Raw genomic sequence first — 27,764 nt, 5'->3', positions numbered from 1 at the left:
AAAAACAAATTTGCAATTGAATCAGGTTTTCCAATCAGTTAAGTTGCAGAATTGAACTCTGTGAATGACATGTGACAATCTTAATACAATATCCAGAGACTTCATGTAGGGACATGTCCTTGTAGACTTAAGAGCAGCTGCAAGGGGTGGGGGGTTTGGGGGGGGGTGTGGATTACCTTTCACATGAATTCTGTAGAGCTCTCACCATCCCAACCATGTTGTAAACTTGGCAGCAAGAATCGATTGCCAAGCTTTAGCTTCAGGCAAGACTGGGGAGAAAAACACCTCTTTGATGCAGGACTGCATCACTGAGGAAGTGCTGCCTACCATCAGACTATCACACATGCAATTCGTACCTTGTAGTGGGTATATATTCTGTGCCACCAAAGGATCTCTGACCAAGACAAGTAAGTGTGATGACTTATGTGCTTCCAGGAAATGGAAAGGATCAGCTTTTCTCTCTCTACTCTACAAAAATGTTCTGTAAATCAGAAGGCACTGTGCCCATATGAGTTTATTACGGTTGTCACTGTATTGTTAGGAGCTCTGAACTGACTCTGAGTTCTGGATATTAAAACATTGAGGAACTATCTATTTCATTTTGGATGCACAAAATTGTAAGTGCCAGTAATTGCCTGGTGTCATCTCTCCACCCCTCCCTGGTCACTTGCTCTCTATAAAGAATCACAAAGCCCAAAGACTTCAGCTTTCAAGAAATTGGCATCTATTTCAAGCATTTCAATGGCTAGGGTTGTCTCTGCGCTCAAATGGATGAAGTAGTCACAGGTTCTCTTTGTTTTGTACCACTGGCTAATTGAGTCACTTTCTGAAGTGTCACAGACAGCATAAAGTCCCTAGATACCCATTGTTCCTTAGCTCACTGGACAATACGGTCCCCTTGGCATCCAGGTGGAATGAAACAAACCCCCAAAGCCAGAACAGATAGAAACCACAGGCAACATAACAAACAGAGCCCAGGGCCCATCACTCTGCCAGTGCGGCAAACTGGAAAGGCAGGCCTGACTTGAAAGGCTTCTCACTATAAATAGTTCTACTGAGAATGGGTTTTTCTTAGCCACCCTCAGACAACCTCAAAGCCTCCTAAGCCCTTCTCCTGTTTGTGTCCTGTTGGGGGTAACAATGGCCTGAATTCTTTCTGGTATCACAAGGCAGCCAAAACTCAACCAGTGGCATTCTCCTGGAGTGGAGACCAGAATCCAGCCTATGTCATCTGCATGTGTTCTATATAGTTCTACTCCCACCCTGAATATTGGGAGAGGAGTTGGGATTAGAAGACCTAAAATATTTAAGGCACCTTTATTATTTCATGTAGTCATCCCAGGAATTCTATAAACCAAGACTTTATATCTGGAACCTGAGGCCCAGAAAAGTTGAGCGTCTCATCCAAGGTTACACAGAAAAGAAATGGCAAAGCCAGGGCACAAACCACAAACCGCCTGATCTGAAGGTCTCTGTTCTCCCCGTCACTGCATAGTGGAGGCTTGGGCGGAGAGATTCCTCCGGGTTGGCTTCTGAGAGGACATTGTGCCCACAGATCCACAATCTCCCATCTCTTTCTCAGAGTTGCTGTTGAGCTGTTCAGGGAAGTGAAAGGAAAACAAGTGAATCACAGAGAGATCTAATCAGAATGAGACCTCAAGAGATTTTTATCACTTTAATGAAAAACTGCTGTTACAAGACAGAGTATGCTGCTTATAAATTTGTGATTTTTTTATGTGTTAATTTTTCTGTCTAAATGAACTCATACTATCCTCTATCAAAACAAATAATTTCCATATCTTCTTCCAGGTTTTTGTTAGGCCTCAACTCCTATGACCTAGCAGCCTTGACCATTTACTCTACATGTAGAACTTGTAATTGCCTTTTTCTTCCATCCTGAATCAGTGTGGAATTTTAGGAAATTCTAGAATGTATGATTATGGCAGGAACAGGCTGCCCAGTGAGGGTCCAATTTCCCAGTCTCCTCTGCCTCTAGCTGGGCCCATGTGACTAGAAAGTCCCAAGAGACTGTGAGGTTGTTGCCAGTCCCAAGTAGTTAAGTAGCAGGTAAGCTCTTTCAAACTCCCTCTCTCCCCTTCTACCTGGATGCAGAAAGCTTTGAGGCTCTAGGAAAATGATTCTCAAACTCAAATATGCATCAGAATCAACAGGAAGGCTATTTTTTTAAGATTTTATTTATTTATTCATGAAAGACATAGAAAGACAGGCAGAGACATAAACAGAGGGAGAAGCTCCCTGTAGGGATCCCGAGGATCCCGGGATCACGTCCTGAGCCGAAGGCAGACACTCAACCACTGAGCCACCCAGGCGTCCCAACAGGAAGGCTATTAAAATACAGATTGCTGGGCACCACCCTGCAGTTCTCATTCTACACATCTGTTTGGGATCCAAGAATTTACACATTGTGTGAGTTCCCCACTGCTGTTGCTGCTGGTCTGGGGACCATGCATTGGAACAATCGCCCTAGGGCAATGCTCTGGTGAAATACTGATTGTCCTTTGTACACCTCTGGGGGTATCTTGAACATACTGGTGCCCAAGCTGCTACTCAAACCAGATTGGGGCCCAGCTGGAGTGGCTTAGCCTACCCCGCCCCCCCCCCCCCCCCCCCCCCCCAGTCTGCAAACCCACACGGTCAAGTTTCCGGGCTTAGCTGTCCCAGAAAAGGAAGGTCTAGGTCAACTGGTTATTTCTGAGCATTGGAACTGAACGACGAAGAGCAAGAGCATGAGGTCCAGTCTTACCTGAACGTTCATTAAGGTCTTGGACCAAAGCGGTCTCTAAAAACAACTTACTTGTGGGGCACTAGGGAGAGATGGGGTTGGTAGGCCAAGGCAGGATTCGGGTGATTCTGGGTCCCCTGCCAAACGTCATCTTCCACGTCTTAGCAAAAAAGACAGAGTAACAGAGAGAATACCTCAAGCACTTAAAAGGCATATGGCGACAAAGACGTGGGGGACCTTTACTGAGGATTCCAACCCATGTCTATTCACTTTTAGGTAGGCCCCGCAATAACTTGAATAATAAACTAGACAGATTTCCCCCCCATAAAAATGTCAGTTTCAGATGGAAAGGAACGGAAAAGCTAATGACTCTAGAAGCATGTTTTTGCACATCTTGCTTTCTCACGATAAACGTAAAGGGAACGTACCACCCCTCGGGTGGGGCTCACTTTCCCGGCTGGAGGACTGTGCGCGGCCCTTCCTCGGGCAGCTCTTATTCTTGAAGCTCCCTCTCCCTTTTCCTAGAGGGAAACGGGCAACTCTTTGAGGCCCCAGAAGCAAAATCCCACCCAAGTCGGTGGAAGCCCAAAAGTCAATGGTGTAGAATCACGTACCCGCGGGTCTGGAAACGGGGTTTGCTCGCACACAGGCTGATTCCAAAGCTCGGGCACAGGACGCCCGGGGCGCTCAGGGGTTGAGCGTCTGCCTTCCGTCCAGGGCGCGACCCCGGGGTCCCGGGATCGAGTCCCGCGTCGGGCTCCCTGCGCGGAGCCTGCTTCTCCCTCTGCCTGTGTCTCTGCCTCGCTCATGAATAAGTAAAATCTTAAAACAAAACAAAACAAAAAACAGAAGCTCAGGCACTGTAGTCAAGACCCAGTGTCTCTTGTTCTCTTCCCGGCTTGGCCATTCGCCACCCCGAGGCTCCCCCTCGGCTCCTTCCTACCGGGCCTCCGGCTTCCCACCTCATTCAAGTCCAGCACCAACTGCACGAGAGTCTCCCTCCCACAATGCCCACCGGAAGTCTCACCACCGCTCTAAAGGGCGCTAATCAAGTCACGTGAGTATCAATGAACCAATCATTGGCGGCCTGGGAATGTAATGCACTGATTGGCTGAGCCTGTGTCACGTGCTCCCCTCTGGCTTCCCACCTCATTCAAGTGCCCCAGGAACAGCGCAAGTCTCCCTCCCACAATTCCCACCAGAAGTCTCACCGCCACTCTAAAGGGCTCTAATGAAGTCACGTGAGTATCAAGGAACCAATCACTGATGGCCACGGGAGTGCAACGTACTGATTGGCTGAGCCTGTGTCACGTGCCACCCTCTGGCTTCCCACCTCATTCAATTCAATTCCAGCGCGAGACTCTCCCTCCCACAATTCCCACTGGAAGTCCCCCTCCCCCCCCACCCCTCCCACCCCCCCCACCCCTCCCACCCCCCCCACCCCTCCCACCCCCCCCACCCCGGCTTCCCACCTCATTCAAGTCCAGCACCAACAGCATGAGAGTCTCCCTCCCACAATTCCCAGCGGAAGTCTCACCGCCGCTCTAAAGGGCTCTAATGAAGTCACGTGAGTATCAAGGAACCAATCGTTGGCGGCTGCGTGAGTGCAACGCACTGATTGGCTGAGCCTGTGTCACGTGCGTTGGGGCGCTCGGCCTCTAAAATCACGTGACTGAGAAGGGGCCGGGAAAGGGCTGGTGGCCTGGTGACCCGGGTCTGGGCGACCACGGAGCCCGAGGGGCCCCCAAGGTCCAGAGTCAGCGCCTGAGACTCGGTGACGTGTTTCCCCCCCCGGGTGGGCGGCCGCTCAGCAGGCCCGTCCGACTCCCCTCTCGGCTCTTCCAACAAGTCGCCATAAAGGGGGAAGATGGAGGCCAGCATCAGCCTGTAAAGGGACCACCCCTCGGGGCGGAGAAGGGGAGACCCGGCCATCGCCCTTTCCCTGGGCAGGGCGGCGCCCGGGCCCAGGAAGCCAGGAGCCAAACCCGAGGGCTGGCGGTAAGTCCCTTCCGGCCGAGGACCCGCCGGGCAGAAGCGGCCTCCTCTGCGGCCTCCCCCTCCACCCCCTTGACACACACGGATCCTTTCATGATGCTCCATGGAAACCAGAGATGGAATGAACCAGAGGCGGTCAGTGGAACCATTGTTCTCCCTTGTAAAATAACTGAACCCTTGTTAATGCGTCGCCAGTCTCTAATTTCTCCCCGAGAGCTCCCCATTGGTTGGTGGCCGTCAACAGGAAACTTGAAACCCCTCAGTCCTCCTTTGTAGGACCGCCTTGTTGGTGGGCAGCTGCAGAGGCCTTGCCATCGCGGAGCTGGTGCCCCGGGCGTGCATCGCGGTGGCAGATAGATGAGCGGTCTGCAGCTGTACGGACAGAACAGCCCCGGAGGGGAAACTGCATTTCTTCAGGAGGCAAGCAAAGGCTCGGAGATGAGGAAAGAAGCGTTTTTAAGTAGGTGGCAGATTTTGCAAGGACGGTCATTTGCAAAATAACTCATGGTTTTACCTGGTGTACAAGCAGCAGGCCCCACGCTGGGGCTGGAGGAGAATTCAAAAAAAAAAAAAAAAAAAGTCCTTTAATTTCCCGCCGGCCAACTGAATCTGGATCCTGCTACTGAGGATCCTGCAGCTTTGGGGGTACAAGGAAATCGCAAGGCAGGGTGGGCTTGAGAGCTGCTCCCAGCTGTGGCTCCTTCCCATGCCCGGGGGGATCCCAGGACGGCTCCCTGGGAAGGTGAGGAGCTGGAGCTCTGGGGCCGGACTGTCCGGGCCTGAGTCCCGGCTCCCACGCTCACCGGCTGTGGGGCTGTGGAGTCCCCTCACCTTTCTCTGCGGCAGCTACTTCTCCGGAGCGCGGGAGTAATAACAGTACCTACCCTAATGGGTTGTTGCGAACGTTAAATAAGTTACTATATGCAAAGTGCATCCAAAGTGCATTCGGTGTAAACTATCCTTATTGTTACTCACTGCAGAGGTAAACAGAGCAGCGTAACAGAACATGATGTGTCGTCTTCTCTTTTCTGGAGTGATTTATCCCGGGGTACAGGGCAGCCCCCATGGAGCAGCTGAACCTACACCCAATACCAAGGATCAGATCTGTATTTCCTTAGGGGTCTGGCACCTGCGCTTCCACCAGATCAGGACTCAGAGTCATCACCACCCTCTTCTGTGGACCTGCCTCTTACTAGGATGATGAGCAACCAAATTCTGTCTGAAACTCTACCCACGGGAGTGTGATCGCAGCCTTTTACCTCGCGGAAGTCTTCATGGCTAACCACAATGGCCAAATAGATAGTTCTCCAAATCTGGCTTATTCTTACTCCTTTAAAATGTAAGCTGTGTGAGGTTGGGGAGCGTGTCCTACCTGTTGGCCACTGTCTCCCTGTCTAGAAGCAGGCGGGCACTGGATTTGTTTATTGAGGGAATACATGGATGAATGGATGAGATCAGCCTCAACTTTCACTGCACGTGGAACATCATCAGCCGCATAGTCCCAAGTTAAATTTTGCCCAGTTCCATTGTCTCAGCAGCAACTGCTGCATGGTGCTCAGACCTGCTGGTGCCTCCTGGAGCCTTTGTAGTTTTCCACCCTGTTACACTTGGTGGGGAACCCCCCCAACCCCGTCCGACTTGCCCAGAAAAAAGAAATTAAAGTGTAGTCTAAATCTATTCCAGGGAAAAACAAAAAAGGTCTTCTCCAAATAAAAAATAAAATCAAGCAATATTGTCTATGAAAAGTGAAATAATTGTTCACACACCAAATGGATTACTGGGACCAAATGGATTCCTGGATGCATCCGATGAAAACCTAGGTGGTGTCTTCTAGGTTGATTCTGGGGTCTCTGCACTTTTCACTGCTGTGAGCTGTTTTGCGACATTGTAAGTTGTAGCTCACCCACAGCAATACAAATAATCCTTTTCTGTAGACAAGGGTATGAGTTTTCTACTGCTGTTTAACAAACTACCACAAATTGAACAGCTTCCTATAATAACGTTCATGTAGGATCTTGGATTTTCCGTGGGTCAGGAGTCCAGGTTCAGGTTAGCCGGGTCTTCTGCCCAGGGTTTCAGTGCCCTGATATCCTGAATTCGTCCCGCAGTTAGGGGTCTGAGGTCCCTGCTTTCTTGCTGGCTGGCACTTGTCAGGTTCTAGAGGCCCCTTGCCATTGCCTACAGTGTGGTCCTACAGTGTGGTCTTCCCCAGCTCAGCAGCATGCTTCTCGGAGGTCTCAGAGGCTGGCGGATCTCTCCTACTTCAAATCTCTTCCTTCAAGGAGGGTCCAATAGCCTTTAAGGGTTCTATTAATTAGGTCAGCTCCACTCAGGGATAATCTCTTTTTTGATTAATTCAGAGTCTCAAAGATTTAATTATCTCTGCAAAATCCCTTCACCTTTGTTACCTGCTGTAACTTGATCAGCAGGAGAAATCTATCAGCTCCACAGCCCGCCCAGCCTCAAGGGGAGGGGACCCTATGGGATGTGTGCCCCAGGGGCCAGGCATGTTAGGATTCTGCTTACAGAAACAAGCAAGTGAATTTTGAAAATTGTCCCCACCATCCTCCCCGCAGCCAATTTTGCATCTATTTAGCAAATTTGTATCAGCCTCTCTGTGTAGGTACCTGCGTTTGAATGCCGCTCCTTTCAATCTGTTCCTTTTTTCTTAACTTTTTTTTTTTTAAGATTTTTTATTTATTCATTCATGAGAGACACACAGAGAGAGGCAGAGACACAGGCAGAGGGAGAAGCAGGCTCCATGCAGGGAGCCGGACGTGGGACTCGATCCCCCACCCCGGGATCACGCCCCGAACCAAAGGCACTCAAGTGCTGAGCCACCCACATGTCCCATCAACCTGTTCTATCATCTTACTGGTTCTCTACTTAATGAATAAATTCAGTAAAATCTTTGGCGTGTGCTCATTATACATCACGATGAACTATGACTTTACCTTTAAAATTACTATCCTTTAACATCACTTTAATATTAATAGTTATTTCATAGATTTTCCTAAAAGCAATAGATGCTTTGCTTACTTTTACATGCATAATTAATGAGCTCTTTCTCTTTTCCAGAAATTACCCCAAAGAAGTATTCAAATTGTACCTCTTGGGACCTAATAGTATTTGCTGTTTCGAGAGGATGAGGTTTCTCGCTTTTTCTGATCTCATTTTACATGGCTTAATCCTGGCACCCAGTCGCACCACTACCATTGCCTTAGCATTAAAGATGGTCAGGTAACAGCCTCACCTCACCACCTCTAGGTTGATTTCCTTCTTAGGAACAAGAACTATCAAATAGCCCTACCAATCTTGTCTTGGAATCTTGGGATTTTGCTACTGGGAGGGGCAGAGAGTTTTCTTCTATGTTTAAAATAATGCATTTTTTTCCCATCAGTCTGACACCTTTGTGGGGGGGAAAAGTCAGTAAAATTAGATATTACCTGCCTGTGCTTAGCAGGGTGCCTGGGTTACAGTAAAGGGCAATTCTCTGCTTCCTTTCTAACATACTGTGCCAAGTGAAGAGAGGAAAAACATGAGGGGTTCCCGGGTTCCCTGCCTGTATCCTGGGACCAAACCCCTTGAAGGCAGGGCGAGTCTTTGACATGTGAGTATGACCTGTAGCCCAGTCCTGCCCGCCTTCCTAAGCAAAGCACAAGCTTGCTTCTGCCGGAGAAGCAAATGAAAGCTTAATATCACCTAAATAATACATAATAGTGGTATCATTATCCTGTCTTCTCCCAGTCTGCTAAGTTTGTAATGTATAAACGCTTATTGGATGAATGAAATCAAACGACATGAACTGTTGTAAAGTGGAAGGAATGATTCTGATTAGTCTGGCAAAGCCCAAGGCCACAGGAACTGTATTCTGCTTCCCTTTCTCCAGTGCAGAGCCAGGCTGGCATTGTGGGCAATCATCACAAAACAATTTTCCTGTCCAAGTTAAAAAGGTGGCCATCCAGCCCTTAGAACTTGCTGCCCTCCTTCCCCATGCCACCTCCCTCTCAAGTTCTGTCTGTCTCTGCCTCTGTCTTCCAAAGCAAAGGCTGCATCGTCATGGCTCTTGCCTCCAAAGCCATTAACAAGTATTGAGCATGTTTCAGCAAGGTGTGTCCTGGAGAGACAGAAAACCCACATGACTGCCTTTATCCATTTTTCATGAGTACGTGGTAAGGATGAAACAACAACCTAATTTAGAAAAAGCATTAAAGAAGAGGCTTAAGATGGGGGAGGAGGGTAGTTTGCAATGTTGAACTTGAGAAGGCGTTCAAGTGTGAGCAACACAAATCTTTGCAGTAGCCTCTGAATCCACTGTTACAGGTTACGCTGTCAGCCAGCTGTATTGACTATTTTTGTGTAATTTATTTGTTAAAATTTCTGCTAATGGACACTTCTGAATCATCTTCCGCATTTAATGTACCTAATACCCATTGATCAGGTCATTGGCTTATTGGTTACCTACTTTGCTGCCAAGTGATTCTCTATGATTGCTTTCTTCATTACCCATTTTTATTCTAGGAGCAACTTCTATTGTGTCCCATTACACTAATGGAAATTATTGATATGGAAATTACGAGGCACTGAGCTTAAGAATTTTGATACACAATCATATTACATTTTTTCAGGTTGTAGAACTGCTCTTGAATAATTAGCAGTAAATATTGACATGTTAGCGATATTAGTGAATTTACTTAATTCAAAGCAAAAGAACAAGAAACATAGAAAAGAAAGTAAGCAACCAAATATTTTGCATAGCTATGTATATTTTGGTAAAAATAATTGTAGTGAGTTTGGTTTTGTGTTTAACACTCCGTGTTAAAAATTCTCTAGCATCCTTAGTTAAAAAATACAAGAATGTTTTAGATAATAGTTGCTGTAAATATGCCCATGTTATAGGTAGAAGAGTTAGCCCCAGGTAGCTAATATCTGCATTATGTTGTCTAATATGGTAGCCATTGGCCACATGTAGCTGTTGAACACTTGAAATACAGCTGGTCTGAACTGAGATATATCATAATTATAAAATGTACACCAAATTTTGAAGACTTAGTATGAAAAAATGTAAAATATGTCATCAGTGTTTTATTGATGACATGTTGAAATGATAGTATTTTAAAGAGTCGATAATAAAGTAAATTATTTAAATTAATTTCATTTCTTTTTTTTCTCCTTTTTTTTTAAGTGTGGCCGCTAGGAAAATTTTAATTACATCTATCTGTTCACATTGTATTTCCATTGGACTACCGTGGTGTAGCCCAAGTCCTAAGTGGGTAGTGTCTAGCTCTGCACTGTCCAATATGGTAGCAAATAGTCGTGCAGGACAATGCTCTCCAGATGTAAATTACTCAAAATTAAATACAGAATTCTGCCCTCGGTTGTACCAGTCAACATGTCAAATGTTATTGCCATATGTGGCCTGTAGCGACCAGCCATACGTGGCTAGTAGGACAACACAGAGAAGACTTACATCATCCCAGAAAGTTCTATTGGAAATGCTGGCCTAGCACATCGCTAAGCAAGCACTGCCTCTCTGCTAAACCATTGTCCGTTGAGGCTGTGATGAAATCCAATGAGAATAAATGTGTCATATTGAAGATAAAACTGTATAAATAGTGATAGCATGCAGTTGGCAGTAGGGATTATTAAATATGGGATTCATCCTTGGAAATGTTAAGTGCTGCTCAGGATAGAGCTTCAGACATGATTTTTATCCACTGGGGCGATCACCTAATTTTGATGGATGGAAAAGATAGAAAACGGGTGAAAAGCACTGGAAACCCTTAGGATGCCTTAATAAGTTCTAGCGAACAAGAATTTCTGTTTGAGCTCTACGCCCCTCTTCATGAGGGGTATGGTATCCAACATCCAAAGAAGTTAGACTGTGGAACAGGGTCTGTGGCCTAGCAGCCAGATGGCACTTTGCTCTCCTGGGCCTGCTGCCTTCCCGAGGTTGAGAGGGTGATGAGAACTGTGTGTTTAGGAGCTGGGGGTGCTGCAGAATGGGGAGGTCACAGACTTTAAGCACTTAAGGGAAAATTTCTATAAAGTTAGGAGGCAAAATTATTCCTTAAACCGACACTTTCGGAATCACAAGCCAAAATTAATTTCTTCAGTCTCTCTTTGCTTTTGGCCGTGACCTCTTTTCCCTAGAACCATTGAAAGCCCAGGTCAGAAGAAGACGGGGAAGGGGTTGTAGGAGTGGATGAGCGAGAGCTTCTCACTTTCTTTCATTAACACTCTCTTTGTCACCATGGCGGGGTGTGTGTGTCTGAACACATTTGTTTGAACATATACTTGATGAAACTCCTCTGCAGTCTTGTTGCCTTTATGCTGTTTGTCCAGAAGTGAAGACAGCAGGAGAACTACCCCTTGTGAGTACCTGCATGTCATTACTGCACCCATTTTTCAGAGGGGGAAACTGAGCCTCTGAGTGGTTAGTTCCACTGTCCAAGGTCACCAGGTGGTTAGGAGGTAAACCAGAACTTAAGCCCAGGTTTCCCCTGAAGCCAAACTCTTTGCTGTGCCTGTAGGGGCACCTAGATGGGGCACAGTGGGGTTCCCTGCCACCAGCATGAATATGGGTCCAAATGAGTTAATACCATATATTGCTTCTGAGGCTCAGGATTGAGCCTGTGAGAGTCTCCATGGCCTGGAGTTACAGAGGCTAAGAATCCTTGTCACTGATAAATGATCTGCAGGCTCTTAATCCTGATTCCATATTACTCATTTGTAAAGCTGTTGGCATATTTGCACTGAGCAGATTGCTCTCTCTGCCAGCTTAACTTCACATGGCAGTGTGGGATTTTTTTTTTCCTTTAAGATTTTATAAAGCTGAGTATAAAATGGGAATGTTTTCATAAACGCTTAAGCATCTTTAGTGAAGCTAATTTATAGAATGTAAATGTTCCTCTCCAGCAATTTAAATCCAAATTCCTCAGCAGTGGGGGGTTGGGGCTGAGAAACAGGAAACTGCTCCATTTCATTGTTCATGCTCAACAATAAAAAATTAAATGGCCTAAAAAGTGCAAGCCAGAGAGTTTTTTGTTTTTTGTTTTTTTTTTTTTTAGACATTCTTCTGAATCTGAATGCCGGTGATGAACACAAAAATTGGATGCTTTTCTTCGTTTCTCCCCGCGGGGCCTGACAGCCGCGCCTTCCGCCTCTGGGTGACTCACCCTGCGTGACACCATGCTAGGCACAGACCCAGCACTGTCCTGAAGTCACGTTCTCCGGCAGCTGAGCTCACCACCCTTCCCTCGGAGCGCACCTTGGGCCTGGCATGACCTGGGAGCCTGGAGCCTGGATTGTGCAAGAGCAGGAGGCCTTTCCTGTAGCGCGGGGCCCAAGTCTGGGGCGAGGCTCCCACGGAGCTACTTTCTGCTCCCGGTTTCTATCCCCATGCTTGTTTTAATGCCTGTTTTTGTTTCCAATTATGAGATGGCATGAAATCTCCCTTCTCTCTTCTGCAGACCCGGGTGGTATATAAGTTAAGTAGGATTTAACAGATCAAAAGGGGAAGTTGGGCTCCTGGGTGGCTCAGTGATTGAGCAACTGCCTTTGGCTCAGGTCATGGTCCCAGGGTCCTGGGATGGAGTCCTGCATCGGGCTCCCTGCAGGGAACCTGCTTCTCCCTCTGCCTGTCTCTCTCTCTGTCTCTCTGTCTCTCTCTCTCTCGGTCTCTCACAAATAAATTTAAAAAAATAAAAATCTTAAAAAAATAGGGAAGACTTCTCACTTCTTACCTATGGCTTTAGGACTTCAATCCCTTTGTTTGTCCTTTATCCCCCTCACCCCAAACCAAAACCACAGGAGACCTGCTAAATCCTCTCTGAATGTGATGACTTTTTTTTCTTTGAACTGTGCATAGCTGACACCATCCGAGTCTTCAGACAAGAGATTATGGACACCGTATAATGGCAGAACCAATACAACGATGAACATTTAAGAAGTACTTTGGTTGTGCCAAGTCCCATGTAATAGACCCTTCATCTCAATTCATCTTAGGACAATCTTGAGACCAGTGCTGTCATCATCATTCCCATTTTACAGGAGACCAGTGCTGTCATTCCTATTTTGCAGATGAGAAAACCGAGGCTTAGAAAGATTCCTTAACCTGGCCAAGGCCACACAGGTACATGGCATGGCAGGGTGGGCTCCCTGGTCCGTGTCACGTGTCTCTCACGTGCCTCACTGGGTGGCAGATCGCACGTGATGGCACAGAAAGACATCACTCGGGCTCACCTCCAGGCTTACAGAGACAAAAAGACCAGGTAAATTCAGGGATCTAGCGCATTATGTGACAGAGCTAGGGATTTGAGAATCCGTATTGGTCCAGAATAATGGTAGGCTGTGTTGCAGCAACAAATCCCAAAGTAGCAGTGTCTTAACAGAGTCAATGTTCATTTCTTGCTTGTGCAAAATCCACTGCGGAAGCTCAGGCTGGATGGAGACGTGGTGTGTGTGTAGATGCTTCAGCTGAGAGTCCCAGCTGAGTCCCGCCTCTGTGTCATCCCATCCCAGGCACCAGACATGAGGGAAGAAACCTCTAGATGATTCCTGCTCTTAACATTTCCAGTCACCTCCAGCTCGTCATGTCTTCCTAGATAAGGCCCCAGACACCCAGAGACAAGACAAGCACTGTGTCCTGTATGAAGTTCTGGCCCGCAGAGTGCAGGAGACTTTTAAAGTGCTGTTTTGAGGGCTGTTGTTTATGAAGTGATGGATAACCTCATCACACCTGCTGGATTTGTACATGCTGCGGGCTGTACCTTCCATTCACTCAACAAATATTTGCTGAGCACATCCGAAGAGCCAGACACTATTCTGGGCACACACCAGTGAACAAACAGATAAAGAATCCTGTCTCCATAAGGCTCGTATTTGACGGGGAGAACAGTTGGTTGGGTTTTCCAAAAGATACATGGTTTAGGCATGTTTTCTTCAGTCCAAAAGTAATATTCACTTATTCTATAAAACTTGAGAAATACAAAAAATGTTTAGAATATGCAAACGTCCCATAGGAAATGGTCATCTTCATGCAGAAATAATGCACACCTTCTATTGTATTATCTTTCTCTCTCTCTTTCCAAAACTGGAGTCATACTATTATAGTCAATTTTATGTCCTACCCCCCACCCCCCATTTAGATGGTATTGCAAACTGTCACAGTCCTTTCGGGCTGCTGTAACAAAATACCTGAGTCTGGTAACCTATAAACAACAGAAATTTATTTCTCACAGCTCTGGAGGCTGGGAAATCCAAGATCATTTTGCCTGAAGACTCGGTATCTGGTGAACGCCCAGTTCTTGATTTGTAGATGGCAACTCTTTGCTGTATCCTCAGTGTACCCACAGTGGAAGGGGCAAGGGAGCTCTCCAGGGTTTCACCGATGCAAGCACTAGTCTCATCCAGGAGGGCTCCAGGAGGGCTCCAGTCTCATGACCTAATCTCCTCCCACAGGCCCTACCTCCTAATACCATCGCCTTGGGGTTAGGATTTCCACATGTGAATCTGGGTGGAGGACACACACACTCAGCCCAGAGCACCAACTTTTCTTACTATCGTTAAAATACGATTGTTCATCATGTTTTCCAGGCTGCATATTGCTCCAGGCTGTAGCAATACCAACTATTGAACTATTCTGCAACTGGTCTATGTTTCAGTTGATTTCAGTTTCTCACTGTGGTAAGCAACGTATTGAAGAACAACCTTGACTACGAATCTTTGGCAGCTTCTCGGATTCGTCGCTTAGAATGTAAGCAGAGAAGTGGGATTACTGGTTCAAAGGGTGTGCGAATGTTTGGGTTCTTAATAAATATTGCCAGATTGCTTTCCAGAATGTCAGCACCCATTTACATCCTCATCTGTATTTTAGGGGATGCTGCGTTGATTCTTGTGCCAGTACCCAATGGTAGACTATTTCCGATTTTTGCCAATTTGCTGCATTAAAGAATGGTATTTCATTTTAAGACTGGCTCACTGTCTCGGTTGCTCACTAATATGGGATTTGCCTAAACTTGAGTTTTAATCCAAGCTCTGGCACCTTGTAACAAGGTAGGTAACCTCTGTAAGACTCCGTTTTCTGTCAAATGGTGATATTTATTCTGACTCCTTGGGATCTGGGTGGATTAAATGTGCTCGAGTGTATGAAGTGTTTAACACTGTGCCTGTCACAGAACAACTGAATGGTAGTTATTATTACGGATGTACCAATTCAGCAATTACCTAACGCATGAAGGGTTCCAGCCTTTTTTTCCTTTCTCTGCGCTTTAGAGATGCATCTGATTTTGCATCCATCGTATTTCTAGAGAGAAATACGTCTTCTCCTCTGAAGACGGGGACACCATTCTTTTGGGGTTTTGTGAATTAGAAAGAATGAGAGATGAGAAGAACAGAGAGACACAGTGGCCAAGGGCAGATGACTCAAATCCCAGTGGCTAACAACAAATGTTTCTTCTGCACTTGGGTTTGCTGTTGTCTACAAGCAGGCAGAAGGTGGATGGGCTCAGCTAGGTGGTTTTGTTTCGGACTGTGGGCTTCCTGTGCTTGGTTCCAGGCTTTGTGCTTGATCAGGGGCCTATATGGAATGAGCAGAAAATACCCAGGGCATGCTGTTGCAGTAGATCACGCCAGCAAAAGGGGTCAAGCCAAAACCCCCAGGCAAACTTAAGGTCTCTGCTGCTTTGACATCTGCTAATATTCCATTGGCCAAAGCAAGTCATGTGGCGCAGCCTAACATCAGTAGGGGTGGGAAGTCTCCTGGTCCCACAGGGAGAGAGGGAAGGGAGGGAATGTGTGCTGAATGAATGATCATAATGAATGTTTCCAGGAAATTTCAGGAAAAGCGTGCTGGATAGCGTGCAGTGTATAAAACAGGGAGGAAAGAAGAGATCATGAGACACACTGGGTATGTGTGAGATGTTACTGGTCAGAATCTTTTTAGTTTCTGAAAGCTCCTGGTTAGAAACTTGTAAATTAGTTTCATCTGTTTGGCCTGGGCTTTGTAAATGGCACTTCCCATGGGACTGGCCCAAGGTACAATGGCTTCCATGGCATCACATACTGGAAGCAATCACCATCTCTACCGCTGCACCCTATGTACTTCTTTCTCTTGGGTGTTGTAGATCTTTCAACCGTTTCCTATTTCTTTTCCTCCCTCTAGTAAAAAAGTATGGGTAGTGGCTTCCTAATTGTGACTTACCAAGTCCCCACAGGAAATGTGTCACATGTCCCTTCACCATCTCATGTAAAGGAGGGCAGACAGCATGCTTGAGAGACCTTGTTGGACATGAGGGCCCAGGGGCAGAGCGTGAGAGCAGCCTGCTGGGTCTCAGTCATGTCTCAGAAGCTCCAAATTCACTTACAGGACCTTCCAGTGAAATCAAATTGAGGGTGAGCACAGGGCGTGACATTAGGGAGATAAAGCCAGAAGAGCTCTAATGAGAGGAACCATGTCATTTCAGGATCGTTATCGTCTGAGCAGAAAGTTTCCCCTCACTTCCCTGGAGATCATTCACCTGGAACCTGACAGGAGCCGAATGTCTCTGATCTCCAGCTTTGCTTAGCTCTGCCAATGGCTGGCACATCACACACTCCCAGTGGTAGGAGGGGCTTGTTAATAATTCATCCCAAATTATAATTCTCATTCGCTCTATTGGTAGACCAGCTGAACATGGACATAACAGCTTTGCTTCTCTCTAAATGTCATCTGTCTTTAACGTTATCCAAAACATTTTTGTTTTGTTTTAAAGAGAACAGTGCTCTTTAAAAACTCCAAGCCAAGAAGAATGATAGACTGTATCAAGAATTGCACTAAATGATGTGCCTTCAGCCTTCCTAGAGCTGTGACATGGTGCTTCAGTGGCCTCCATACCCACTGGGCTTCCACTGGGATCATGGGCAATATGTGAGCCTTTAAATATGTATGTACATTTGAGTGTTTGGGGGTAGGGAGTGCTCTGTAATCCTGTGTCAAGTCATTAGGGGACATTTTCCAGAATTTTGAAAATCTACAGCCAGATTGGCTATCTTTCTGTATTTCCATAAAAAGAGGGGAGTGTTTATATAAAATCTTCCCTCCCTCCTGTTTCTCCCTCACTCCCCCAATCCCCAAATGGTTGCTCTTTTTTCAATTTTTCTTTCTTGAAGTTTCATTATAAGCAATATTTTCATGTGCTTAAGAGCTTAGACTCAGAAGTTGGATAATGCAGGTTTAAATTTCAGCCATTTCTGTGACCTTTAATAAGATAGTTTACCTTTCCATGTCTCTGTTTCTTCTTCTGAAAATGAGGACATTAATAGGGCCAACCTGTGGAATGTAAGGTCTCTGGTACACAGAGAGCCTCTTTGCTTGGCCCATGTGGGATTTGTTCTGTGGATATGGGGTCAGGACCCCTCCTCCTCCCCCGTCCCTCCCCATCTCCCATCCCTCCTCCTCCCCACCCTGGCTGAGTCCCACCTCCAGCGCCTACTGAGTGTCTCAGTTTATCTGCCTCAGGATCTTTTCCAAAGTGGAGCAACCTGGACTTGCAGAGGTTTAAATTCAACTAATGGGAGTCGTCGTCATTCCCTGATGCAGAGGGATAATTTGAGGTGTGGTCTATGTGGACCCCAGAGGGTCCACAATCTGGACTCGGCCTCAGTTGCCCACAGCACTAACTAGCTCAACAAATGCACCTTTTCATTGACTTTTCTCCAGCTGTTACCATTATTGTCCATCCCCCACTTCGGCTTCCTGGGATCACCTCCCAATAAACTGCCTGCACCCAAGTCCTTTTCTCAAGCTCTGCTTGGGGGAATCCCAACTAAGAAAGCTCCACAAATAGTTGCTGTTATTGTTCTCAAGGAAAAACCTTTCTATTCCTAGGAAAACTAATGTTGGAACCAAAGTTCTAGATGCATGTTGAGACTTTTTTTCTTATTCGATATTTTATTTAAAATGAAAGATATGCAAACTGATATGCCTCATTTCTAGCACATTTGGTAAATCCTATAAAGTACTGGAAACTCATGGAAACTATACTTCTTTTCCTTTCCTGGCACTTCTGAACTCTTGCTTGGAGGAGGAGCTAGGCAGCTTGGGTGATGTGGGAGGTACTCAGGGGACTCAGTGCTATTTGCCAACTAGTCCAGAAGTGTTGTGGGGTTTTTATTATTATTATTATTATTTTTATTCTGACAATTGGCTGTCTATATATTACTGCCTGAATGTCAGTTCTCGTTGTCAAGATTGGCATTAAGTTATCCAAACTCTTTTACTCAATTCGCTTTTGGCCTTAAATACTGTCATTGGCAGGACAAGCAAGGATGAAGATTCTAGCCAGTGACCATAGAACATCTTTCCCCCTCAATGCAAAGCCAACTGGCTCATACCAGTATCAACTTTGGCTTCATTGGCACCATGCTGTAACAGTCGAGCCAACTGACCTACGTGGACAGCTTCTAGCATTACCATGCTCTGATCTTTTCCCCCTTGGAAATTTTTGTTGTAATTGCTCTGGACTTTTGTTGTGATCAGGCTCGCGGTTATGTGGCAGGGAGCTGAACATTGTGGGGAGCTTGGCACACTTCTTAGGATGGGCTAGCATGGGCAAATGTCCTCCTTGCAATTCTCTTTTAAATTCAATCCCTCTCTGGCTTGGCCACAAAGGCACAAGCATTGCCAAGGTGACTTTATTATGTGTATCCTGGAGTATATTCCCTTTTGAGTATGTAGCTCCATTTCCTGGAATTATTATTTCTGGTAGGATTGGGGTTGATTTCTGGCTACCTATTATTTTTCCAGCTGAAATGTTTTATTCTTCACTTTGCCCTTTCATGAGCTTTGTGAAAACACCCGTTTTCCTCTCAGAAGGTCACGTTAGAGGGTGTTACCGCTCCCAGCCTCTCCTTCTTCCAGGCCATGGTTATATACAAGAACAGAGGTGGGTTGCAGGTCTGATGTTATTGACTTAGGACTTTACACTTACAACTGGATTGTTCTAAGCTTTTGTTTCCTCAACTGTAAAGTGGGAATAAAGATAGGATAAAAGTGATCATGCAAATCGAAGTATGAAAGCAATCTAAGGTATTCTTTTATTCAGTAAATATGGAAAGAACTCTCACTGTATTAACCATAGTTCCCAGCCTTATGCAGCTATGATTCAGTGGGGGAAAGAACACATAGGCAATCTTCGTGGGCAATTATGATCAAAATCATAAATCCTATAAACAGGGATAAATACACGGTGTTACTGGAGCCCATGGGAAGGAGGCTTAACTCAATCTTGAGGCCTCATGGAGGGCTTCTTGAAAAAGACAGGAAAATTAGGAGTTATCAGTAGTAATATTTAGTTATAATTAGTAGGGTACTTACTATGTGCCAAGTACAATGCTAAGTGCTACTTTATTTAGATTTCACAATTATGCCTATCTCATAGGGGTCTTAACCTCCATTTTATATTTGAAGAAACCAGCTCAGAAAGGTTAAATAAGTTGGCCAAGGACACACAGTTAAGTGGCATGGTCAGACTTTGAATTTAAGTTTGCTTCTAGAGCCCTTGTTTTATTTTTATTTTATATATATTTTATTCCAATTTAAGAACCCTTGCTTTTAACAAAACAAATTATGCAAATCTGTTCATGTGATGGCCCTGCCTAAAGTCCACCATTTGTGATTTCCTAATGCTACCATGACCTTCCCATGACCAAAAGTCTCCTACCCACTCCTCTAGTCTCACCTTACACCCTTCTCTCTGCCCCGACCCCTAAGACAGTTAGCCTCAGCAGCAGCCCATACAGAATGGACTCAGCTAAGTCTGAGATTGTCCTGTGGGCGATGGTGGCCATGGAGGTTCCCAGCGGATTGAGAAGGAGCAAGACAAGATCTGGAAAATTAAGAGAGAGTTGAAGCACCCCAGGCACAGGGACTTGGGGATCTCAGGGAAGGGAGAGGTAGGAGGGAACGAGAAGGAGTGAATTGGATTGAAGAGACATTCAATAGATAGAATATGCAAATCAGGGTAACTGATCACAGTGGGGATCCATGCAGATTTCTGGCTTGAACAACAAGGCAGAAAGTCTTAGCTATGTTTCAGGAGCTATGATTAATGCTTGACAGAAGCAAATAATACTGCAGTTCTATTGTGTTTTCATTATATGTATGCTGAAGGGTCCTGGAAATTGTAAACATTTCCCTTCCTGGTCTTTTTTTTTCTTTTTAAGATTTTATTTATTTAATCATGAGAGAGAGGGGCAGACACATGATCAGAAGGAGAAGCAGGCTCTCTGTGAGGAGCCGGATGTGGGACTCGATCCCAGGACCCCGGGATCAGGACCTGAGCCAAAGGCAGACACTCAACCACTGAGCCACCCAGGCGCCACCACCACCATTCCTGGTTTCTTTTGGTTTCTTTTCTTCCACACTGGGTGGGGGAATTCGCTGAAAACTCTGCAAAAAAAAAAAAAAAAAAAAAAAAGTTCCTTTTTCTCTACCCCCGGCCTCCATCCCACAAGTTGAACTACAAACCCACACAGTGGCAGCTCCAGATTAGGCAATCAAACAGCTCTCAAAATTAAGCTTTAAAACATTAAAATCAATCAAGCCCTAAGAATCTAGCTCAAAATGAAGAGGTGTTTAAAAGAAGTAGGCTGAGGTGCTCTGAGAAAAACAACTTACATTATTAAAGCAGAGTTTTCACAGTGCGGGGAAAAAATGTTCCAATAACGTCCGATTAAAAATGTAAATCTATTTATGTTCCAGATGGGTTTTTTGAGTGCTCTTATTAAAATCCACTGCTTACCTGTTTGTCTTATGAAAGACAGTTAGTTACTTGGGGAAGGTAATCAGACCTGGGCATACTAGAATCATTTTCTCGCATTTGTCACTGAGTGAATATCTCATGTGACTTTTGGCTTGTTAATTAATTACTATATAAATTTCCCTACTGAAAATGGAGATCTTATTCAGTGTTGGGTTCTTTTCAGAATTCAAGTGTCAAATGTTCATGTCGCTTTGAAGATTGTTTCTCTGTTCTCTCTTCATTTCTTCCCTTCTCTTCTTGATCCTGTGGTACATTTGTCATACTGATACTACTATGACATTACACTCGCTTTTCTATCAATTGACTTGGATGCCTAGAATATAAGGTCAACAGGGTTTGGAGGCAGAATTAGTCAGATGGAGAAACTGGAAAGAAAGTAATGCTTCCTAAGTGAGTGATCTTCAAGTGGATTTATATTCAACTGTGACATAAGGAACACTGCTGGGGTCATATGTTCATTTACCAAAGAAAATAGTGCCTCAGAAAAAAAAAAAGAAAGAAAGAAAAGAAAAGAAAAGAAAAGAAAAGAAAAGAAAATAGTACCTCTATCAGCACTGTTCAAAAGAAGTATGTTGTGAACCTCAAATGCAAGTCGTATATGAAGTTAAAATTTTTCCAGGAGCCACATTAAAAAAGCAGAAACCAGTGGAGTTAATGTTAATATTATTTTACTTACTTCTGTTATATCTAGATATTACATCTCCACATATGATCCATGTTAATCTTATGGAGATCGTTTACATTCTTTTTTGTACTGTTTGAAATCTAGTTTGCATTTTATACTTTGAGATGTAATTCAGAACAGTCACATTTCAAGCCCTCAATGTAGCTGTACATAGCCAATTGTAGCTGGCGGCTACTATGTTGGACACTGTAGATCTCTATAGTCCAATGACAGTTTTTCCACTCAAGTTAATAGGCGAAGAGTCAGCTTATACGTTTAATGAATCCACCTTCTCCCCCCCGCTTCCTAACTGAGAAAGAAAAAAAAATGTGCTTGCTATGAAAACTGGCAAAATGGCCCTGATGATAAATTGCAGGTTAAATTCATTTTCATATAACTGTTTCTTGGTTCCAGGACTGGTCACAAGTGAAAAATCACCCTTTTTAGAGTATAGACAACTTCATTCAAGGGGCAGTAAAACTGAGGCATTAAAATAAATAACAAGCCACAAGTTGTTAGTTTTTTTTTTTTTAATGAGGGGTAAAAATTTCATCCTTTCTGATGATGCAACATTTTCATTAGTAAATGTCAGTAGATCTCTCTTCTTGTAAGCTAGTGACTATATTAAACATGAATTACAAGAATTCTGTTGGTTCTCAGCAGGCTTTTTCTGTAGATTAGTCTGGTAATTTTAAAAAATGAATATATATACACATATATATATGTATATATATACACACATTTGGCAGCACTGGATGACTTTAATTTCTAGTTGAGCGAACTCCTCTGCTCAGCATTTGGGGGGTGGGAAACTACAATAATTAGATGCATCCAGAAAAGTTCTCTAAGAGTTGAATTGTATCACATAATGAATCAACTTCTATTTGATGTGCTGGGCATCTTTACCTTTCTAGCTCTAAACCCAGTGAATGCAGTATCTTTCAAGCTGCAAACACATTCTGGGTTTTATGAATTGGGGATTTTTTTGTTGTCGTTGTTACAGAAGGCAGGAAGGTTCAGTGTGGTGTTTGTGGAAATTCTTTGGAATCAAAAGGATCTGGCTTTGAATCTCAGTCTTCCCTGGGTTATTTTGGGCCTGTCACTTGGATTCTTGGGGCCTCATATTCCCCATCTGTGCAAAGAGGATTATAATATCTAACTCAGAGGTTGTTGTGAAGATAAACGTGATCATAAATGTATGATGTTGGAAACAGACGCTTGGTTAGTGGTGGTTCTCTCACACTGCCTTCCTCAGACTACCAGGTGAGAGGCAACGATGTTAAGTGTTCACAGACTCGGTGTTTATGGTGGTTGAGCTGTCAGCTAGAGCTGTGGTGTCATCTGAAGGCTTGACTAGGGGAAGATCTTCTACACTCACTTACGTCATTATTGGCAAGATTTAGTTCTTTCTGGACTGATGGGTTCAGGGCCTTAATTCGTCACTGGGTGTTGGCTGAAGGTCTTTACAGTTCCCGGCCACTCGAACCTTTGCATAAGGCAGGTCACAAAAAGGCAGCTGGTAAGCAAGAGGGGGAGAGGAAGAGAGAGACAGATAGAAGGTAGGGGTGGAAAATGGGATCCCAAGTGTTCTTGTAACCTAATTTTGGAAATACCATCCCATACATTTGGCAGTATTCTGTTTGCTAGAACTGAGTCACTAGGTCCAGCAGTACCCAAAGGAGGGGATGAACCAAGAGTGCAAATAGGAGGAAGTCGGATCATTAGGGGTCATCTGAGAGGTTGCCTACCACAGAATTTTGCAGCTTTCACTTTCACATTTCCTGGTATTACTTCTCCCTCACACGGAGGTCCTAGGTCAGAAGAACTGAAGAAATCAGAGCTCTGACCTAGGAGCCCTCGTAAATGCTTCCCATAACCCTTATGATACCAGGTGTTATACTACGTGGTTGTTGCTCACTTTGACATGTCTCCACCTCCCCTACTAGACCATGAGCTCCATGAGGACAGGGACATGGTTTTGCTCACTGCAGCAATCCAGAGCCTCGAGCAGTGCTTGCCACAGAGCCAGTTCTCAATGTTTGTCAGATGACTAAGGGAATGCGTAAGGGTCCTTTTGCTTCAGACAAGTGCTCTAGGAGGCAGGTGTGACTATTATGCCCATTTCTCAGGCCACTGAGGCTCTAATAAAGTGACTTTCTCAGCCTCACAGAGCTAGTAGATGGTGGGAACTAAGAGTTCAGGTGTATCAAACCACCTTGAAGCCTATTCCCTCAGTCACTTGACTCTGTGGTCTCCTGATTGTATGTTGGGGTTAGTGTGTGTGTATGTTGTGTGTGTGTGTGGTGTTTTTTTGAAGAGAAAAAGTGTCGTCTTTGGCCACAGAGTCTCTCAGTAGGCAGCTTCCACCAGCTACTCCAGTCCAGAGTGGAGCAAGCCTTCCTTGGCTGCATCCTCAAGTGAATTTCTGTTCTCCTCACATACAAGAGAGAAGAAGGGAAATCACAAGAAGGAAAGAGGGGAGCACTGAACAGGGAGTATGGATCCCCTGTGAAAGTGCGCTGAGGACGGGACTCCGGAAGTAGAGCTTCTTCTGTTACCCCTCTGCCTGGTTTTCACGAAGCTTAATGAAGCAAATACCTCCTTGTTTGCCATAAACTCCCTGTAAATACAGTTTTTCCTTAGTCCTTTTACTAGTTCTGTCTCTTTACGCCTTCAGATGGTTCCAACTCTTCTTCAGGTGTGAAATGGTCTTTTTGAACTTTGAAAGGCCTGAATCTTAGATGCTTTGGAAGAAAGGTAGTGATGATGACAATAATGGAAAAGCAAACCATGGTAACAACCCAACTAACATTTATTGAGTGCTTCCTATGTACTAGGCCAAGTTCTAAGTGTTTTCCATGTATTCATTCATTTCCAGCATCCTATAAAACCATGAAGTCAGTCCCACAGATGATCTTCAAGGCAGATATACTAGTTCTCTATTGCCACGGAGTGACTTACCCTGAAAGTAGTAGCTTATAGCAACAATACACTCTATGATCTCTGATGGCTTCTGTGGATCAAGAATTTGGGAGTGGCTGGGTGGCTCCAACTGAGGATTTCTCGTGAAGACTGCTTTCATCTGAAAATGGCACTAGAGGCTTGAACCATTCCCAGATGGTTCATTCCAATGGCTGGTAAGCTGGCAGAAAGCTGAGTTCCTCCTCATGTGGCCTGAATCATAGGGCTGCTTGAGTGTCCTCACCACATGGTGGCTGGCTTCCCCAGAGCAAGGGATCTAAGACGCCAGGAAGAAATGCTATGAACACTGTGACCCAGCCTTAGAAGTCACCCAGCGTCATTTCCACAACATCCATAGGTTGTAGAGGCCATTCTCTGTGGGTGGCGACTGTACAGCTCATAGATACCAGAGGGCAAGGATCTTGGAGATCCATCTTGGAGACTGGCCACCTCAGCAGCTACCTTGTGATATGAACCCAAACCACAGGCTACCTTTTCTCAAGCAACTACTGTGCAAGGCACCGTGCCAAAGAGTTAACATACATTATCTCATTTCATCTTGAAAGCAGTCCTAAGATTCAAGTGTTTGTACTGTGCCTGTTTTACCTACAAGGAAATGGAGGCTCAGAGAGGCTAATAACCTGCCCAAGGTCACAGAGCTAGTGTGTGACAGGTGGAAAGAGCACTGGAGCACATCCCAGCCACCAGAGCGCATGCCTAGCTTGTGCTGTCCTACCTGTGGCGTTGCTGGGACTGCCGTGTGGCGTGATGAAAACATGTAGGGAGCTGTAGAGCATTATACCATGACCACAGAGGGACCAAATCCCTTTGTCCCTCTGTCAGCAGTGGGGGGGGGGGGGGCGGGGGCATGTGGGAAGCACACATCTAAGGACAGAGTGCGTCACTTAGTAAATAAGTGACAAATGCAATGTGGTTTTGCTTTTTATTAAACCAACTGTGAAAAAGACTTGCAACTGGCTCTCTGTGACCTGAACAATTAGCATTAGAGCCTATTATGTTTCCCGGAAGCGGAATGCCCTGTGTTTTTGATGGGATTCTAAGGAACCAGGAACGAGGAGAGTAATAAACTGTAAAGATTGGATTCATCTCCTGCCTGGCATAGGAGGCGAGGAGGTTTGGAATGCTTCAGTATAAAAACAATTGAAGTTAAAGAAAGCTTTGCATTTGTTCAGATCATTTTAAGGACATTAATTAGTACATTTAAAAGAATGTGTGTGTGTGTGTGAGAGAGAGAGAGAGAGAGAGAGAGAGAGAGAGAGAGACATGTGGAGAGTGAGCCAGGTACACTGAATAATTCCTAAATTGAACTTCATGTGCCCAGAGGAACCTAACGAAACAAGAATGTTGTTTCGGGTCAGATGGGTTCTTCTATAAGGGGTCAGATCCATTGTTCTTCTATATTCCTAATGTTCCAAGGCAAATGAGCAGCTGACAAATTATTTGCCTTCTTGGGTATCACTCTCAAAGGCTGGGGGCTTCCTGGAAAAATGCACATACCCATCTCTACCTGAAGTCTTATACACAATTTTAGGAACTTAATTTATTTTTATTTTTTCAAAAGATTTTATTCATTCATGAGAGACACAGAGGGAGAGGCAGAGACACAGGCAGAGGGAGAAGCAGGCTCCCACGCAGGGAGCCCGGTGTGGGACTCGATCCCTGGACTCCAGGATCACACTCTGAGCTGAAGGCAGACGCTCAACTGCTGAGCCACCCAGGCGTCCCCAATTTTAGGAACTTTAAAGTTCCCTAATGCTCTCTAGTGTTCATGGATCCCAGGATGTAATCCCTGAATGCTAAATGTTTTGAAGGATTTGTTTACATTTTCCAAACTAGACAAACTACTTTGTAACCTGGAACTTGCTAAACTTTCCTACATCACATTTTCTCATTACTTTGAACTGTCTTTGGTATTTCTAAACTTTGACCTGATCCACTTTAGCTTTTTAGTTTCCAGACTAGAATTGACAATTAAAAAGTCACTGAGGGTGGCCCCGGGTGGCTCAGTGGTTTAGCGCCGCCTTCAGCTCAGGGCCTGATCCTGGAGACCCGGGATCGAATCCCATGTCCGGCTCCCTGCATGGAGCCTGCTTCTCCCTCTGTCTCTCATGAATTAAAAAAAAAAAAAAAAAAAAAAAAAGTCACTGAATCTCAGCATCCTGGAGCTTGCCTCCAGTGAGTCGCCAGTGTGATGTGGGCATCCCAGCCACAATTTCCCTGACTAGTCATCCCAGCACCTACGCCCTCTGGACTCCTCCAAACAGGTAGGACCTATCTACATTATAATTCAAACTTTTTAGGTGTGGCTTTTAGGGATGCAGTTGCATACATTTTGACAGACACATAAGGTCGCCCTGTGCCGCTTGCCCTCCTCTCTTTCCCACACACCCAGCCCTTGGTAACTACTGATGTGATTTTGGCCCTATGGTTTAGCTTCCTTCCTCCTTCCGGGTCTTGTAAATGGAATCATACAGAATATCCCCTTTGGGGCTGGAATCTTTCTCTTAGCATGCTTTTTAATATTCACTCGTGTTGTTCCATTAAATGATATAATACAATTTGCTTATCCATTCACCAGTTGATGGGCACATGTGTTATTTCCAGTTTCTGGCAATTATGTTGGTGTTTTTCTTTCGGGGGGAGGTGAGCTTTTTGGGGCAGCAGAACTACTCTGCATCCTGATTACCGGGAGGCAGGCTGGCTGTGTGCTCTGGTTGTGCAAACACAACTTTACACATTTGGGGGTGGGGTGGGTGAAGGATGGAGAGTTGGGCACAGAAATGCCACTACATTCCCCTGCCGTCTAAATCCTTTGGCGGGCAGCCCGGGTGGCTCAGCAGTTTAGCACCTGCCTTCAGCCCAGGGCATGATCATGATCCTGGAGACCGGGGATCGAGTCCCACGTTGGGCTCCCTCCGTGGAGCCTGCTGCTCCCTCTGCCTGTGTCCCTGCCTCTCTCTCTGTCTCTAGGTGTCTCATGAATAAGTAAATAAAAATCTTTAAATAAATAAATAAATTCATTCTTTGGCAGTTTTCACCAGCGCTTCTTGGAGCTCCAACTGCGTAGGAGCAGCTGTTCACTCTGCATCTGGGCGTGAGCCTTTATATATGTATATATATATATATTTTTTTCCTTTTCCTTGAATCGGGGCTCCCGTGTTCCACGGGTATGGGTATTCGAGATCCAGATGAAGGCAGTCCCTTAAAGGTGTTAGCATCCCTCCTCCACGTGGGGTTCTCAGAATCACAGAAGAGGAGCCCCGCGGAGTGACGGCCCGCGTGCCCCGCACCCCAAGGGACCTACCGGGGTTGGAGCAGAGCCCTGGCCGCGAGGTCCCCGTCTTGCCACTGAGGACAAACCGCCTGTTTCCTCGCGACACGTGGCGCTTCCTTCCAAACTTTTTCTGCCCCTCCCTGGGGTCAAGTGATGCTGGAGTTGAGGCAAAGAAGCCCCGCGCTGAGGGGGCGCGCGGCCAGGGTGCAGGCGCCGCGGGGCCGGAGCAGGGGGCGGGAGACCCGGGCGGGGGCGGGGCGGCGGGGCGGCGGGGGGCGGGGCGGCGGGGGGCGGGGCGGGGCG

At 45.5% G+C, this 27,764-nt stretch overlaps 1 protein-coding gene and 2 long non-coding RNA genes across 3 annotated transcripts in view; 1 reads left to right on the top strand and 2 right to left on the bottom strand.

The window, feature by feature from the left end:
• Positions 1-4,675, bottom strand: part of LOC112663485 (uncharacterized) — a 33,893-nt gene extending 29,218 nt beyond the window's left edge. The window contains exons 1-5 of the mRNA XM_049096290.1: positions 4,381-4,675; positions 3,358-3,429; positions 3,172-3,264; positions 2,816-2,903; positions 1,448-1,595 (exon numbers count right to left, since the gene is read on the bottom strand). Coding sequence (XP_048952247.1) covers positions 1,448-1,595; positions 2,816-2,903; positions 3,172-3,264; positions 3,358-3,429; positions 4,381-4,675 — 696 coding nt within the window. The remainder of the gene's footprint in view (positions 1-1,447; positions 1,596-2,815; positions 2,904-3,171; positions 3,265-3,357; positions 3,430-4,380) is intronic.
• Positions 4,676-5,204: 529 nt separating this feature from the next.
• Positions 5,205-25,359, top strand: LOC112663483 (uncharacterized). Its single transcript, XR_004806574.2, has 6 exons — positions 5,205-6,625; positions 7,817-11,112; positions 11,809-12,872; positions 14,336-14,495; positions 14,616-14,794; positions 24,084-25,359. It is a non-coding gene; the product is annotated as an uncharacterized LOC112663483 (long non-coding RNA).
• Positions 24,000-27,685, bottom strand: LOC118351327 (uncharacterized). Its single transcript, XR_004806576.2, has 2 exons — positions 27,492-27,685; positions 24,000-24,443 (listed from the first exon to the last, which is right to left on the bottom strand). It is a non-coding gene; the product is annotated as an uncharacterized LOC118351327 (long non-coding RNA).
• Between the last annotated feature and the right edge of the window lie 79 nt (positions 27,686-27,764).

The sequence above is a fragment of the Canis lupus genome, chromosome 18, assembly GCF_003254725.2.
Source record: "Canis lupus dingo isolate Sandy chromosome 18, ASM325472v2, whole genome shotgun sequence".
Lineage (NCBI taxonomy): Eukaryota > Metazoa > Chordata > Mammalia > Carnivora > Canidae > Canis > Canis lupus.
This window is presented reverse-complemented; position numbering and strand designations above follow the sequence as displayed.